Raw genomic sequence first — 15,415 nt, 5'->3', positions numbered from 1 at the left:
AAGGAGAGAGAATGAGAACGAATCCAAGAGAAGACGCCGTTAGGATTCTACTTTCCCTGTTCCAGACATCCACTCTCACCTCAAGAACACATATTTTTGCCAAAGATCATATTTCTATCCTAGTAGTGTTAGTTCTTCATCTTTTCCAGAGTGCATTTTCAAAAGATAAGAACCCTATCTAAAGAGACTGTAAACTAACAAAAATATTGAACATCTGCCATCTGCAATGATGTAAACGCTAAGAAGATTCTGAGTAGCAATATCCACTGTGGACTGAACATGGACTGGGTACTCTAGAAAGGCCGGCACAGAAAAGCCAAATATAAAATCATACATATACGTCTCTTCTTTTTTGGCAGGAGGGGGTGTTGTTTTTTGAGACAGTGTCTCCTATAGCCCAGGCTGTTCTAGAACCATGTAGCTCATAACCTTAAACTGAATCTCCTGCCTCCTGCTCCAAGTACTGGGATTACAGATGTGTGTCATTCAAATATATTTAGGGAGTTATAACATTCCAGTTAACCCCAGGAACACATCCATGAATGTAAAAGAACAGTAATAGAATGAAATTAAACACATGAGCGCTAAAATAATAGAGGAAAAAAATGTGAGCCATTTTTTTTTTCTTTTTCTTTTTTTTGGTTTTTTGAGACAGGGTTTCTCTGTGTAGCTTTGGAGCCAGTCCTGAAACTCACTTTGTAGAGCAGGCTGGCCTTGAACTCACAGAGATCCGCCTGCCTCTGTTTCCTGAGTGCTGGGATTAAAGGTGTGCGCCACCACCGCCCGGCTGAGTCATTTTCAAGTATGTTTTTATGTGAAGTTCAACTCACACAGACTGTTCAAAGGTATTTATGCTAAGTACTAAAAATGAAATACTAACCGCTGCCTGTGTCAACAATGGCTCAAGCTATCCCCAAGGAGTGTGGGCTAAGGGTCTGGAACTTTTAACTCTGAAGAGTCCTCTGTTTAGCATATCAATCAGGTGTTTGTATTCTGTTCTTTAAGCCTCTCTCCAGAGGTTAGGTCTCAGATTGAAATTCTGATAGGGGCCTGTGAACCGGCTCATTGGATAAAGGCACTTGTTCCTTCAGCAAGCCTGGAGACCTGAGTTTGACCCCTGAGACCCCATAAAGGTAGACGAGAGAACCTACTCCTCAAAGCTGTTCTCTGAGCCCTCAGTCATGCGTGTACACACACAAACATTCAACCAGACAAATGAATTTGGAACCGGAATCCTAACTTGGTAACTGAGCTTGCTCTGATCCCAAGTCGCTCCTCGCCAAACTTCAAGGCCTGCCAATCACTTTCCAGTTTTTCTTTTTTGAGACATGATCTGGCCTGTGTAGAACAGGCTAGCCTTTAACTCAGAGATTTGTCTGCCTCAAAAAGCATGCATCGCCACGCCCGGTTCCAGGCTTTTCTTCTAGCTCTTCCTCCAGCCTTAACCAACTTCTTTCCTATGCCCTTTTATTATTATTTAAACACCCATTCCTGTTTTTTTTTTTGGGGGGGGGGGCTCCAGTGTCTTTAAAAATACTTCTTTCTCCACCTCTCACCCCCATTCTTGGCTCCTGCAGTTGGGCTGCCGAGGTCACATAGGCTGAATGGAGGTCAGCGCTTCTCCGACTTCGGTACAGCACCTAGCACCCTTATATTCACATCACCTCATCGCCCCCTCTCCAGCCACCCAACGCTCGCAAACCAAAGCAGAAAACTGCTCGGCCAGGGGCGTTTCACCGCAGGGCTAAATTGGGAATCCTTTGGCGCTACGGCATTCGGAGAACAGCTCTGCACCATCCTGTAACGTGAACGTAACTTACTTGCTGCTCTCTTAATGGAAGGGCAATGTCTCCTCTACCAAACAGGAAACTTCATGACCGACATAACCCTGCCAATCCTTTATTCAAGCCCCATTCACACCACGCCGGAACAAGAATAGGTCTTAGAACAGTTTCTTCGGCAAAATATTTCTTCCCAACTCGGAGTTTACATGATAAACGGAAACGTCCTTTGACCGATTAGGAAACGAAAGGGTTAAAGCTCGACAACCTGATGGATTCTGGGGCTTTCCTTCCTCCACGCCAGAAATTAAAACGACCAGGAAGGGAGATTTTGCCCAAGATAAAGATGAAAACGGTTAACTTCCACTGTCAGACGTCTGCCCCAAACAATCATGGCTACCTAATCCCACAAAGGATGCCACACACCTAACTAAAAATGGCTGGCCCAAGGTTTCATTATTGGTGGTGTTGCCTGCCCGACTCCAAAATGGCGCTCACTGGCCTCTTAAAAGTTGCAAACTTCCCAGTATCCTCTCTGGCCTAAACGTCAGGTGACGCGAGCCTCAGCCGGAAGTGAAGGAAAAAGCGCTTCTGCCCGCGGCGCCTGCGCAGAAGGCTCTAGACGCTGAGAGGCAGGAGGCACTTGGGATCGTCCGCAGGGTTTGGGACTGCTACAGAGGCCGCCACGGAGCCCGCCGGAGCCACCGTTCCTGCTGCTGCTGCCGCCGCCCGAATCGGAACCGTCGGGCTGCAGCCGCCGGCAATGCCGCGTAGGAAGGTGAGAAAGCGCAGAGAAGGGATGGCGGGTTTCTAAGGCGAGTCGATTGAGTAACGTGACGCAGTTGGCCACGCCTCGCAGTGGCTGGGTTCCAACTTCCCGCTCCCCCAAACCTAGCCTAGCCACCCTGTCTCCTCTCGGTACCAGACAGAAAAATGTGGGCCCGACCCTGGCCTCGGCCTATGCTAGTAACTATTCCCGCCCTCTGCTTGCCTGGCTCGGAGGCGTTCTTGCTAATTGGTCGCTGAAGCGTCTGGAAGCATATTGATTGGATGGGGACGCCGCCTGTTTGGGCCCAACGGTCACCTCCCCGCGTGCGTGGGCGGTGTCTGGGTCTGGCCCCGGTGCCCTGCGACTGGCTGTGGAAAATGCTCTCTCTTCCCCTCATTGGCCCAGCTTCGCAGTCTGTTCTTGTGGCGGGTGCGGTTTAGCAAGGCCTGGATTGGGTCGCCCGAGGCCCCGCCCTTCCGGATAGAGATGGCGATAGGTGCAAAGATGAGTTGGGGAGACCACTTTCCTTTCCAGGTGGGGGGCACAACAGAGCGGAGGAATGGGTGGTGGGAAAACCAGCGCCCACTCCCAAGGGATACCTCTGCAGGCCTGTTGCATCTCAGACGTCGTCTTCCACTTTTTGTTCAGTTTGACATTGCCTAGGAAGTGCATTTTGGAAAAATAACAACACAAAACTTGGAATTAGAAGGGTCTTTTGAATTTTGAAATATATGATGCTCTGTGTGGTGCATGCACTTGAGGGTGTGGGCGCGGGCGATTGACGGTGTATGCGAAGGCCTGAGCAGGACATCTAGCTTCCTCTATGGCTTTCTTACTGAATCAGAAGCTAGGTTGGTTGTCTGGCCAGCAGGCTCTTCAGATCCACCTGTCTTGTCTCCTCAGTGCTAGGATTCTAGGCTCGTGCAATTATTTATTTATTTATTTATTTATTTATTTTTTTTTTTAATTGCATGCTGGAGATCTGTACTGAGGCTTTTACGCTTACAGCAGAGTGAGTGCTCTTGCCTGCTAAGCCGTCTCTCCAGCCCCGACCCTGCTCTTTGCATTCTACAACTGAACATGTGGAGGACAGCTGAGCTGTGTCTAGGCCACCTGTCAAGCAAAGGCAAGCCAGAACTACAGAACAAATGTAATGCAGTTCCACAAATGTTTACTGACCACTTGCTACATACTAGTCGATAGGGATTCAAAAATTATGAATGGTCACTGGTTTAAGGGTATCACAGTTGAGTGGAGTCACAGAAGTAACCACAGAAGGCTGCAGTACAGTCTCTGCTTGAAATCATGTAGACTTTAAAGAAGCAGTTAACTCAAATAAATGGTGAAGAGCTGACTTTCAGGTTTAAGCCAGGAAGAATTGGTAGAAGGTGATGGATTCCCTTCTGGGCCATTGGATGAGGTGACTTTAAAGATTGCCTTTTATTTTAGTGATACTCTGTGACTCTGGAGCCTTTATGGTCAGACTATGAATGAAATATATGATGGTTGGTATTAATATTTCTGCAGAGATTATTCTTTACAGAGGATTTCCAGGTTGAATATTTACATTAATGTCTCTTAAAATGACTGGAGTTGACAGGTTGTATTTATGTCCAGGTAGATCAAATGTAAGAGACATACATACGGGTATGTTGGAGTAAGTCCAGTCTCCTTCTAGCATTTTCCAAATAACCAGAGTCCTGAGAAATGTAAATTCGTACTGGGTGTTATGGCACAAACCTTAATCCCAGCGCTTGTGAGGTGGATTTTTAAAAACCTGGCATATGGGACTGGAGAGATGGCTCCGTGGTTCAGAGCACCTGTTGCTCTTGCAGAGGACCTGGGTTCTGTTCCAGGTACCCACATGGTGGCTCACAGCCATTTGTGACTCCAGTTCCAGATTTGACAACTTCCCTTGACCTCTAAGATCGCAGACATGCAGGCAGAATGGCCATACATATAGAATAGAATAAATAATTTAAAAAAAAATCTGGTTTGACCAACTATGAATCTTTAGTATAAAATTCCTTTTCCAGCACTTATAACATCTATGTGGAGAAACTTTAAGGACAGATGGCTAAGAAAATAATTTGTATCTTTTTCTTAAACTATTTTGGGATTAGAGTTATAGACCACAACATGTTTGTTGTGTTTTTAAAAAGATTTTTTTGCATGTATAGTTTGTGTATATATATATATATGCAGGTATGTAATATAGATTTACCACATATATGTAAGTAGGTACCTCTAGAGTCCAAAAGAGCTTGTTGACGCTCCTAGAACTAAAGTTACAGGCAGTTGTAAGTTACAGGCAGTTGTGAGTCCCTATGTGGGTGTTGGGAATAGAACCCAGGTCCTCTGCAAGAACAGCACATGTTCTTAACCAATGAGCCATCTCCTGCCCCATATTTTGAAATGATGTATTTTTTTAATGTGGGGCTTTTTGTTTGTTTGTTTGTTTGTTTGTTTTTTGGAGTCAGGTGTCCTGGAACTCACATAGATCTTCCTACCTCTGCTGGAGTTAAAGGCATATGTCACCATACCCAGCTAATATGATTTTTGCTGATGGAGAGTGTGAACAAAATTTACTCTGAAGTTAAATGGGGCCTAGCATTAACATTTTATACACTATATTGGACTTTTTCTTTTTTTAAAGAAAGATTTAGTTATATTGTTCTAACTGTGTGTATGTATGTATGAGTACAGGTGCCCCAGGAGGCACGAGGCATTGGAGCTGGAGCTGGAGTTATAGGTAGTTGTGAGCCACCATGTAGGTACTGGGAATTGCACTCTGGGCCTCTGCCTGAGCTGTATATTTCTCTTAGCCACTGGGCTGTCTCTGCTTTTTCTTTTTTTTCTGACATGGTTATGCTAGCCAGACCATTTTGATTTGGGTGTTTTGTTGTTGGGTTAGGTGCTTTTATTTCCAAATTGTGCTAATCTCTTATGAGAGTTCTAATAATTCAGTCCGAATTGTTTCAGAATTAGTGATAATACAATAAGAATTGCTTCTCTTTCCAAGTGTGTCTTATTTGTAGGATATTTCACTGAAATGTCTGAAATGAGGGACAGTTCTCTGAGCAGGGAGAGGAAGTTGTGGTGGAGTCCTTTCTTACATTGGGACTTGGGACTTCAGCATCGTGGTTCATTTTACTTCCGGTGCTAATAGAGACCAGCAGTAGATGCCCCACACTAATGTCTGGATCTGGTATTTCAGAGGAATGCAGTGCTAATAGAGACCAGCAGTAGATGCCCCACGCTAATGTCTGGACCTGTGGTATTTCAGAGGAATGCAGTGCTACTAGAGACCAGCAGTAGATGCCCCACGCTAATGTCTGGATCTGGTATTTCAGAGGAACGCAGGCAGTAGTTCAGATGGAACCGAAGATTCCGATTTTTCTACAGATCTCGAGCACACAGACAGTTCAGAGAGTGACGGCACGTCGCGACGCTCTGCCCGAGTCACCCGCTCTTCAGCCAGGCTAAGCCAGAGTTCTCAAGGTAAGAGTCAAATGTTCCTCACAGTGGACAGATTGGTATCATTTTATTGTGCTAGTTCATAAGGAGACTGGTCCTTTGGCTTAGTGTAGATGATAGAATGTGTCAAAGTGTAAGGCAAATGCAGAAATAGCCAGTCGTCCAAATGACTTCTGTCGGATACCACGTCCTGTTGACAGGCTGCGGCTTGCACAGATGTAAGAGACAGGTGTCTCATCACTTTTTAAAAGACTTCATGGTGTTATCAGTCATCATAAAATGGTAAATTGAGAATATTATCACTTTATAAAATGGCTTAGGGACTTAAAATGACTATTGAATATGTTAGTGAGGCTTAATGCTTCTAAAAGCATGTTTAATTATGGAATGTAGAGTCACATTTGTTAGATATAACAGTGTGTGACTAAATACCCAGAATTTGCTTTGGTAGTGGAAAAACAAAGGCTTGTGCTAGGAAGGTACTTAGAAGGCGGTGAGTTAGAAGGTTCTTTAGTCTACTTAGCCATTTGTGCTTATTTGGTGGGTAGCCTTTGCCCCTTATAGTTCTGGTCAGTGTGGAAGAGAGGTTTCAGATAATACACAAAGGTGATTATCAATCCGTGATGATAGAGTAAATGGAAAAGTGGCTGGGTGTTGTAGTACATGCCTTGAATTCCAGTACTTGGGAAGCAGAGGTGTGTAGATCTCTGAATTCAAGGCCAGCTTGATCTATATAGAGAGTTCAAGGCTAGCCAGAACTACATACTGAGACTCTGGTTCTCCCCCCACCCCCCAAAAAAGTGTATTTATGGATGTATTATCTATTTATGATAGATAGATAAGTTATAGATAGATATATATGGATGTGTGTATGTGCACACATAAATAAATAAATGTGATTTGTTAAAGAATCCTGTGGAAGCCCAGAGGTGGGGCAACTGCATTGTTGTCTAGTAGGAGTCTACTAGGATTTTACAAATTGAAAGATGAGAAAAATGTTGGAGGCAGAGGGAACCATATATGCAAAGAGTCCTAGGGGTTCTTAGAAACTGTAATTAGCAATGCCCAGAGGTGGTGGATATTTAAAACAGCTAGACACATGAACTTGGGGTCTCTGCAGTTATTTTATATCCTGGCCACAGAGCTACACAACTCTTGAGCATCGGCGCAGGGTAAGACCACCCTCGCTTGTGTGAAATATAGACAGCCTTGTGAAAAGAGCCCCTGAAAGTATACAGACTTGGGGACCTGGCTCTGTACAAACTTACTTCTTCTGACAGCAGGAGAATTTCACACATTGTCATAGGATGTTGTTTAAAATATTCTTCAATTTCAACTTTGACTCTCTTCCCTTGTTGGAGATGTAAAGGTCTGTGAAGGCTTCAGAATAAGTTTATGGGAAGAATTTACAGGGCTGAAGTGATGGCTCAGTGGTAAGAGCACTTAGTTGCTCTTTCAGAGTACCTGGGTTCAGCTCCCAGCATCCACATGGTGGCTCACGCCATTAGTAACTCCAGGGGATCCAATGCTCTTTTTCTACTCATACACATGAAAATAAAATACAGCTTAAAAAAAACCCAAACTTAAAACATAAGTTTCATTTGTTTGTTTTGAGCCAGTTTGTTCTTGTGTAGCCGCGGCTGGACTGTACATTACTGTCATTTTGCCTCAGACTCCCAAGTACTAAGAATGCTTATATATCACTAGGTCTGTCTTAAAAACTTTTGTACTTTTTGAATCCATCATGACTTCACATAAGAAAACAAGGGTAGTCAGAAAGAATAAGTAATCCCTTATACAGTATTTATGTATTATTCTGTTAGCTTTAGGACATTTGTATTATGATGGACTGTAGCAAGGGAAGAAACTGGCAGTGCAGTTAATACTGGTAAAGAACTCTCCTTGTGATATTAAGGAATGTGCTGCCAGTCTCCCCCCCCCCTCCCTCTCTCCCTCTCTCCCCCCCTCCCCCTCCCTCTCCCCCTCTTTCTCCCTCCCTTCCTCCCCCTCTTTCTCTTCCCCCCCTTCCCTTCCTCCCTCCCTCCTCTCTTTTTTTCTCCCACACTAAGGTAAATATTTTTCTTTTTTATGGGAAAAGAAGCAAGCTTGGAGACATTAAATTGCCCAAATGCCACATATGGTTGCTATGTGGAGTGGAATCAAATGGCGTTCAGTCTTTACTACAGAGCCTAAATTCTCATGTTCTGCTGTTTATGATATTATTATACCTGAGCTAAACTCCTTTGTCCTGTGTTATTTAGTCAGATCGATAAATTCTCAGGACTTGTTAGGTTTGGTGAGATATGAAGAGAAGGAACTGCATTCTTACTAATGATGTGGATGGGAATAAAATGGTTTTTTCTTCTTTTTCCCTTAATTTTATGGCCTTTTAAAACTGGGATCAGATTCCAGCCCTGTTCGAAATTTGCCATCTTTTGGCACTGAGGAGCCCGCTTATTCTACCAGAAGAGTGACCCGTAGTCAGCAGCAGCCCACCCCAGTGACTCCAAAAAAGTACCCTCTTCGGCAGACTCGGTCATCTGGCTCTGAAACGGAACAGGTGGTTGATTTTTCAGATAGAGGTAAGTGGACCTGTATGACTTGTTTGTGTACAGAGAATCTGGTCAGTTGCTTTTCTGCTTTGGCACTGCAGAGAGATACTGTCAGAGTTTAGGTAGGCAAACACTGTTTACCTGATTCCTGTTTGTTTGTTTGTTCGTATTTGTTTGGGGTTTATGGCTTTGTGGTTTATGAAATAGGGTTCGCAGCATATAGCCTCAAACCTGTGATTCTCCTGACTCAACCTTCTGAGTGCTGGGAATACAGACGTGTGCCACTATGCTCAATTTATCTAATTTCTTACTGTCTTGCACAGTCTATTTTGATTGCTAGAGTGTTAAGGTCCAAGCAGCTGGAGTGTATTAGATTGGCTTTGTAATAGGGAAAAGGAGGTAGAGCTTTCTGAACCTCCAAATGAATAAGGTTTGAGACATGATTACTAGTCCATTTTCCCTCCAGACTGTTGACTAGAAGAGACCTTTGGTAATAGACAGGTTAGTTCCTGAGGTTGTGACTCAGTAGTTCAAGAGCCTTAGAGCAAGAGGCGATAGAATAATGATCTTACAAGCTACTAAGATTCTTCAGCCAGGCAATGTGGTCAGTTGGTTTGCACAGTTTCGAATGGTTTGCCCAGTTACAGGTTGTTTTTTTTTTTTTTTTTTTTTAATTTAAAAATTTTTTTAATTTTTTAACTTTTTTGGTAATACTTGGAAGTACAAAGATTTTCATATAAAAATCTGTACTAATTTTAAAATTTTCATTTACTTATTTTATATATTGGTGTTTGGTCTGCATGTAAGTCTGTGAACCACGTTTGTGCTTGGTACCCATGAAGGACAGGAGAGGGCAGGGCGTAAAATCCTCTGGGATGGGAATTAAAATTGTGAGCTGCTGTGTGGGTGCTGGGAATGAAACCCAGATCCTCTGAAAGAATAGCAGTGCTCCTAACCAGTGAGTTGTCTCTCTAGCCCCAATACTTAATTTTTTGGTTGTTTATTTGTTTTTGTTTTGTTTGAGACAGGATCTCTACGTAGCCCTGGCTGTCCTGCAACTCACTATCTAGATCAGACTGGCTTTGAACTCACAGATCAATAGTTAATTTTTTTTTTTTTTTTTTTTTTTTTGGTGGAGCTGAGGATTGAACTCAGGTCCTTGAGCTTGGTAGGCAAGCACTCTACCACTGAGCTAAATCCCCAACCCCAATAGTTAATTTTTAAAACAGGAAGATCTGGAAATATTGGATGGCCATTTATCCACAGTATTTATTAACTGGAGCTGAACAATGTTATCATCTTTTGATAGACAATGAGAGTATTTGACCATGTATAACCCTGTAGGTATCTTGTTTGTAATCATTGATTTAAGAGTGTGCAGTTGACCAGGTGTGTTGGTGCACACCTTTAATCTCAGCACTCGGGAGGCATAGTCAGGTAGATTTCTGAGTTCGAGGCCAGCTTGGTCTAAGCTAGTTCCGGGAAAGGCACAAACCTACACAGAGAAACCCTGTCTCTGGAAAACAAAAACAAAAAACAAAAACAAAAAAATCTTTAAAAGAAAAAACAAGAGTATGGTATTTTTAATCCAAGCATTTGGGAGGTAGAGGCAGGTGGATCCCTATGTGTTTAGGGCCAACCTGTTCTACATAGAAAGTTCCAGGCCAGCCAGGAATAATAATAAATAATAAATAATGAGAGTCTTGTTTTGTTGTTTTGTTTTAAAGACAAAGTGAATTTCAAGATTTTGAGACCCCAGTCACTTCAGGTACCAGGCATGTTGATAGTATACACACACGTGCAGACAAGACATTCATACACATAAAATAAGTATTGAAAATTTTAAGTCAGTTTCATTTCTTTCCTTTTATTTTTTTAAAGTGGGGGCTTGGTTTTGAGACAGGGTCTTTTTTAAAAAAACAAAGATTTATTATTATGTATATACTGTTCTGCCTGCATATATGCCTACACATCAGAAGAGGGCACCCGATCTCATTACAGATGGTTGTGAGCCGCCATGTGGTTGCTGGGAATTGAACTGAACTCAGGACTTCTGGAAGAGCAACCAGTGCTCTTAACCTCTGAGCCATCTATGTAGCCTTGCTATGTAGTCCAGACTGGCCTTGAACTCATTATAGAGAATGCCTCCGTCTGCCCTCCTGAGGCAGGATTAAAGGAACATACCACCACACCCAGCTCATTTATTTTCTGTTTGTGTATCTTCAGGAAGGGAAATGGGTTGGTTATTTATTTACTTACTTTTCTATTAAAGAACATAATACATTTTGGTAAACGTACTTTTAAATGACAGTAAATAGTTTTAAGTTTCACTACTGAACAATACTTGGAATGGTGAGAACACAGTTCATCATAGTTGAGTGCTTTTGATAATATTTCAAAGTCTTCATTTATATTCAATTTTTGATTACCCCAGATTAAAAGCTTAGGAGAAACAGAGAAGTAACATGTAGGAGAACCCCAATTTACATTCAATCAGAATTTAAAGTTATTCCAAAGTGATGATTTCAGTGTCTTATAGCTGATAAGTAGCTAAAAATGACTGGTTGAGGTCTTGGAGGCTGTAGACATAGCTTATTTGTAGACTGCTGGCAGAGCATGTTTGAGGCCCTGATTCTGTTCCTAGCACTTCATAAAACGCTAGGCATGGTGGTACATGCCTACAAGCTTAGAACTAGGGAAGTAGAGTCAGGAGGATCACACATTTGAGGTCATTCTTAGCTACCTAGAGGTTTGGGCTATGTGACACCCTGTCTTTTAAAAAAGCTTGTAGAAAGAGAACTGCAAAGTCCATAAACTCTTCAATCGAGTGAATCTTCTAATTGCTTTTTCTTTAGAAACTAAAAATACAGCTGATCATGATGAGTCACCACCTCGAACTCCAACTGGAAACGCACCTTCTTCTGAGTCTGACATAGATATCTCTAGCCCCAACGTGTCTCATGATGAGAGCATTGCCAAGGACATGTCCCTGAAGGACTCAGGCAGCGATCTCTCTCACCGTCCCAAGCGCCGTCGATTTCATGAAAGCTACAATTTCAATATGAAGTGTCCTACACCAGGCTGCAACTCTCTAGGTGAGTGTGCCCCAGCTTTGTGACTGTTGGATGGTACAGGGAGCCCATTGTGATCCAGCTTTTCAGACCCTTCAGTAGTTGTGAATCAGAGCAGTCATGAATGAAAACTGTTCTTGGCCTGTTGTCCATGCAGAATAGCAGATCTAGTTGCAGGGAAATATAACTGTGATGAACCGTTCACTTCACTATGTGCTTTTCCCAATGAAAAATTCCCTCCTATCCTCAGCAGAAAGAAACCAAAATGGAAAACAAGTTCTCTTGAAATGCCTCATCGTGTGGTACATGGTCGATGCTTATGAGGACTAACACTTACATAAGATACATAATATCAAGTATAGTGGATGCACAGCTACAGCTGATAAGGAAATGAGGAAAACAGAATTCCTAAGAGGCCATAAATCTAAGAGCATTTGCATAAGACCTGGCCTTTTATGACCAGGAGTTTCAAATTCCTATGGCTTTGTGTATTGAGTTAGTATAAATGGGAGAAACTTCTCTGATAAGTGTCTTGTTTTCTCAAGACTTTTAACTTCTAGTGAATCATTTTAGGGTTTCTTGCAGTGATTGAAGCTTACTTGTGCTGCTTGAGTGAGCTGGGGTGTAGCTGTTGAAAGTGAGCCTTTGCCTGAAGTTGGAAGGTGCTGGCTGATAGATAAGGTGCCTTTCAGTATGGATTTATCTTGATGCCTGTACTGTGGTCTATGATGTGTGCCAGCAGTATTGTGTGTTTTAAAAAGGTAAATGCTTTTAAACATGCTTTGTTCAAGATGCTAGAGATTAGAAGCAGTCGGGAAATTGGTGTCACTACCCTTGCTAAACAGAACTGCACAGCCTTTAGTTTTTTGGTGAAATGTGCTTTTGGTTTTTCGAGACAGGGTTTCTCTGTGTTGTTTTGGAGCCTTTCCTGGATCTCACTCTGTGGACCAGGCTGGCCTCGAACTCACAGAGATCCATCTGCCTGCCTCTGCCTCCTGAGTGATGGGATTAAAGGTGTGCGCCACCACCGCCCACCTAAAACGTGCAGTTTTTGAAAGCCAAATAGTGACGCTGCACTTTATGCATGGTATTTGATCACAGAATTAGTTTTTTTCTGTCTAAGAAATGGCCTCATGTTGCTTAATGGCAAGGATATATTTTGAGAGCATGTACTTGGACAGACTTAGATGGTTTTAGCCTACTATACACTTAGGCTGTGGGATATGTGCATGCATGTATTTGTATATAGCACAGCCTGTTCCTCCTGCACCCTAGTGAACCAAGCATCCTGCAGTCAAAGACAGAAGAACATGGTGCGGATTAGAGACTTAGTAAACTCAAAATGTCTGGGAGGCTTGCGCTGTAACCTGGATGCTGCTTTACTGTGAGCTTTTCCATTAAACAGAAGGACTGACTACACTGCCCTAAGGATGAGCTGGGTGTGTGGCAAGTGCCTTAACTTCAGCACTGGGGAGGCCTAGGGAGAAGGCAGTTGAGTTCAAGGCTGCTCTGGGCTGTCTAGTGAGACTATCTTTAAGTAAATAAGAAAATGATGAAAATATAATGCCCTAAACCAGTAACATAGTTGCTATATTGTCAATCATTATGTGCTATATAGAATTAATTGTATTTGCTGTGTTTTTCTATAATCAGCCTAGTAGGTTTGTTTATATCCCTGTGACCACAGATACATGAGTTGTGCATCCCACTTTACCCGTTTTGGCAACTGCAATATCACAAACTGATAGGGACTTTTCAGCCCCAGTGTAATATTATGGAACCCTTATTTGTGTGGTGCTGTTTTTGTTTTTAGAGGTTCCCTGTTTACTGGAACATTAGGCAGTGTATGACTGTGTGTGTGGCTCTCTAAAGTTGTTTCCTCTCACCTTAATTTTTTTGAGACAGGTTCTTCCTGACCCTGACTGGCCTGATGGTCACTGGGTAGCCTACACTGGCCTCAAATTTATAGAAATTCTCTTTTAAAAAAATTTTTTAAAAATTTTTTTGTTACTGTTTTGAGATTTGTTTTATGTGTATGAGTATTTTGCTTGCATGTATGTATGCATGTATGTATGTATGTATGTATGTATGTATGTATGTATGTATGTATACCACATTGGTGCCTGGTGCCTGAAGAGGTCAAAAAGGCTGTAGGATCCAAACTGGAGTTACAGGTGGTTGTGGGTGCTCGGATCTAACTTCAGTTCTCTGGAAGAGCAACAAGTACTCAAAATTTCTGAATCATCTCTCCAGCCCCCAGAGAAATTGTTTCAGCCTCCCAAGTGCTAGCATTACAGGCATGTTCCACCATGCCTTACTAAAAGTACAATCCCAGAGAACTGACCACGTGAATGTCGTAATTACCATTCCTTCATAGGTGAATTATTTTCACCCTTCAAAGCTTACTCTATGGATTATGCTGTGAGTTTTTGTTTTTATTTATTTTTGAGAATTTCATACTGTATGTTTTGATCATATCCTTTCCCCCAACTCCCAGATTGAACCCCATCTCCCTGCTATATAATTTTTAAAATCCCAATGTCTCATTAACCCAAAAATTACAACTTTTCATCATGAAAGAATGGTGAACTTTTTGAAAGAAAATTGTGTGCTATGTGCAGGTGCCTGTGGCATGAAGATGAGGGTGTTGGGTGTTCTTAGAAAGGTGAAGGTTTTTGTAGGCATACAGTTTAGCTTGACTAGTTTATCTTTTTCCCTCACTAGCATTATCTCTCTGCTCTTTGAATCATTGGTGTTTTATAATCCTCTTGGAAGAGTGTAGCAAAGAAATAATGTTCAGTTTTCTGTATTTTTAATGTTTATTATATTATGTGTATAGAGGTGGGTGCACTTGTCACAGCATGGGTGTGGAGAATAGAGGAGGCTCTGCTCTCCTTCACCTTTATGTGGGTGAATCAATCAAATCAAATCAAAATATGATTGAACTCATATTTCTGAGCTTGAGTTCCAGAACAGCCAGAGCTACATAGTTAGACCCTGTCTCAAAACAGAGAGAGAGAGACAGAGACACAGACAGACAGACAGACAGACAGAAAAACACTGCCTAAGGGGACCTAGGAAGATGGTTCTGTGGGTAAAAATTCTTGCCTTAAAAGCAAGCCTGACAATGGGACTACATGAAGTATACCTGTTAAGCCCAGCATTCCTACTACTCTGAAATAGGAGGCAGAGGTAGAATTACTACTGGAAGCTGGAGAGCGAGGAGTACAGCACCCAAAACAAAAAGATCCTGCCTCAACAAGGTGGAAGGCAAAAGAAACAAAACACCACATGTTCTCCTTCATCTGCGGATCTTTTTATACACGCACTGTACATGTAAACAAATGTACATATGGGCACAAAATAACATGTAGAACAAGAAAGGGTAAATAGTAGCTGAAGGACTGAATGCAAGTAATGGACACTTAAGTCATGAAAAAGAGTATAAAGCTAATTTGCTAGTTTTAACTCTGTCATGAGTTGTTTTGGGTTTGTTGGTTGAAGAGAGGTGCATATATTTAATAGTGAAAGTGTTAAATCCATTGTAAAACTCCACAGCTTTGGATTAGTTATCTTAACTGTACAGAAATTCTTTGAAATCTCTGGTTATTCCCTGTGTGTGTGTGAGTTTTCTTTTCTTTTCTTTTTTTTTTTTTGTTTGCATGCAGGCTTTTTATAATATTAAGTTTTACTAAATTATAAACAAAAAAAACCCTAAGAACCATTTTCCAAAAGTTGTCCTCTTCAGCGCACACACATTATTAT

The 15,415-nt window shown here is 42.1% G+C and overlaps 1 protein-coding gene and 1 non-coding gene across 3 annotated transcripts in view; one reads left to right on the top strand and one right to left on the bottom strand.

The window, feature by feature from the left end:
• The first annotated feature begins 2,371 nt into the window (after positions 1 to 2,371).
• Kat7 (lysine acetyltransferase 7) overlaps positions 2,372 to 15,415 on the top strand; it is a 39,085-nt gene continuing 26,041 nt past the window's right edge. For both annotated transcript variants that reach the window (XM_036197267.1, XM_036197266.1), the window contains exons 1-4: positions 2,372 to 2,559; positions 5,904 to 6,051; positions 8,433 to 8,609; positions 11,435 to 11,674. In XM_036197267.1, coding sequence (XP_036053160.1) covers positions 2,545 to 2,559; positions 5,904 to 6,051; positions 8,433 to 8,609; positions 11,435 to 11,674 — 580 coding nt within the window. In that variant the 5' untranslated portion in view covers positions 2,372 to 2,544. The remainder of the gene's footprint in view (positions 2,560 to 5,903; positions 6,052 to 8,432; positions 8,610 to 11,434; positions 11,675 to 15,415) is intronic.
• Trnag-acc lies at positions 9,710 to 9,785 on the bottom strand. Its single transcript has one exon. It is a non-coding gene; the product is annotated as a tRNA-Gly (tRNA).

Source organism: Onychomys torridus, chromosome 8 (assembly GCF_903995425.1).
Source record: "Onychomys torridus chromosome 8, mOncTor1.1, whole genome shotgun sequence".
Taxonomy (NCBI): Eukaryota; Metazoa; Chordata; class Mammalia; order Rodentia; family Cricetidae; genus Onychomys; species Onychomys torridus.
This window is presented reverse-complemented; position numbering and strand designations above follow the sequence as displayed.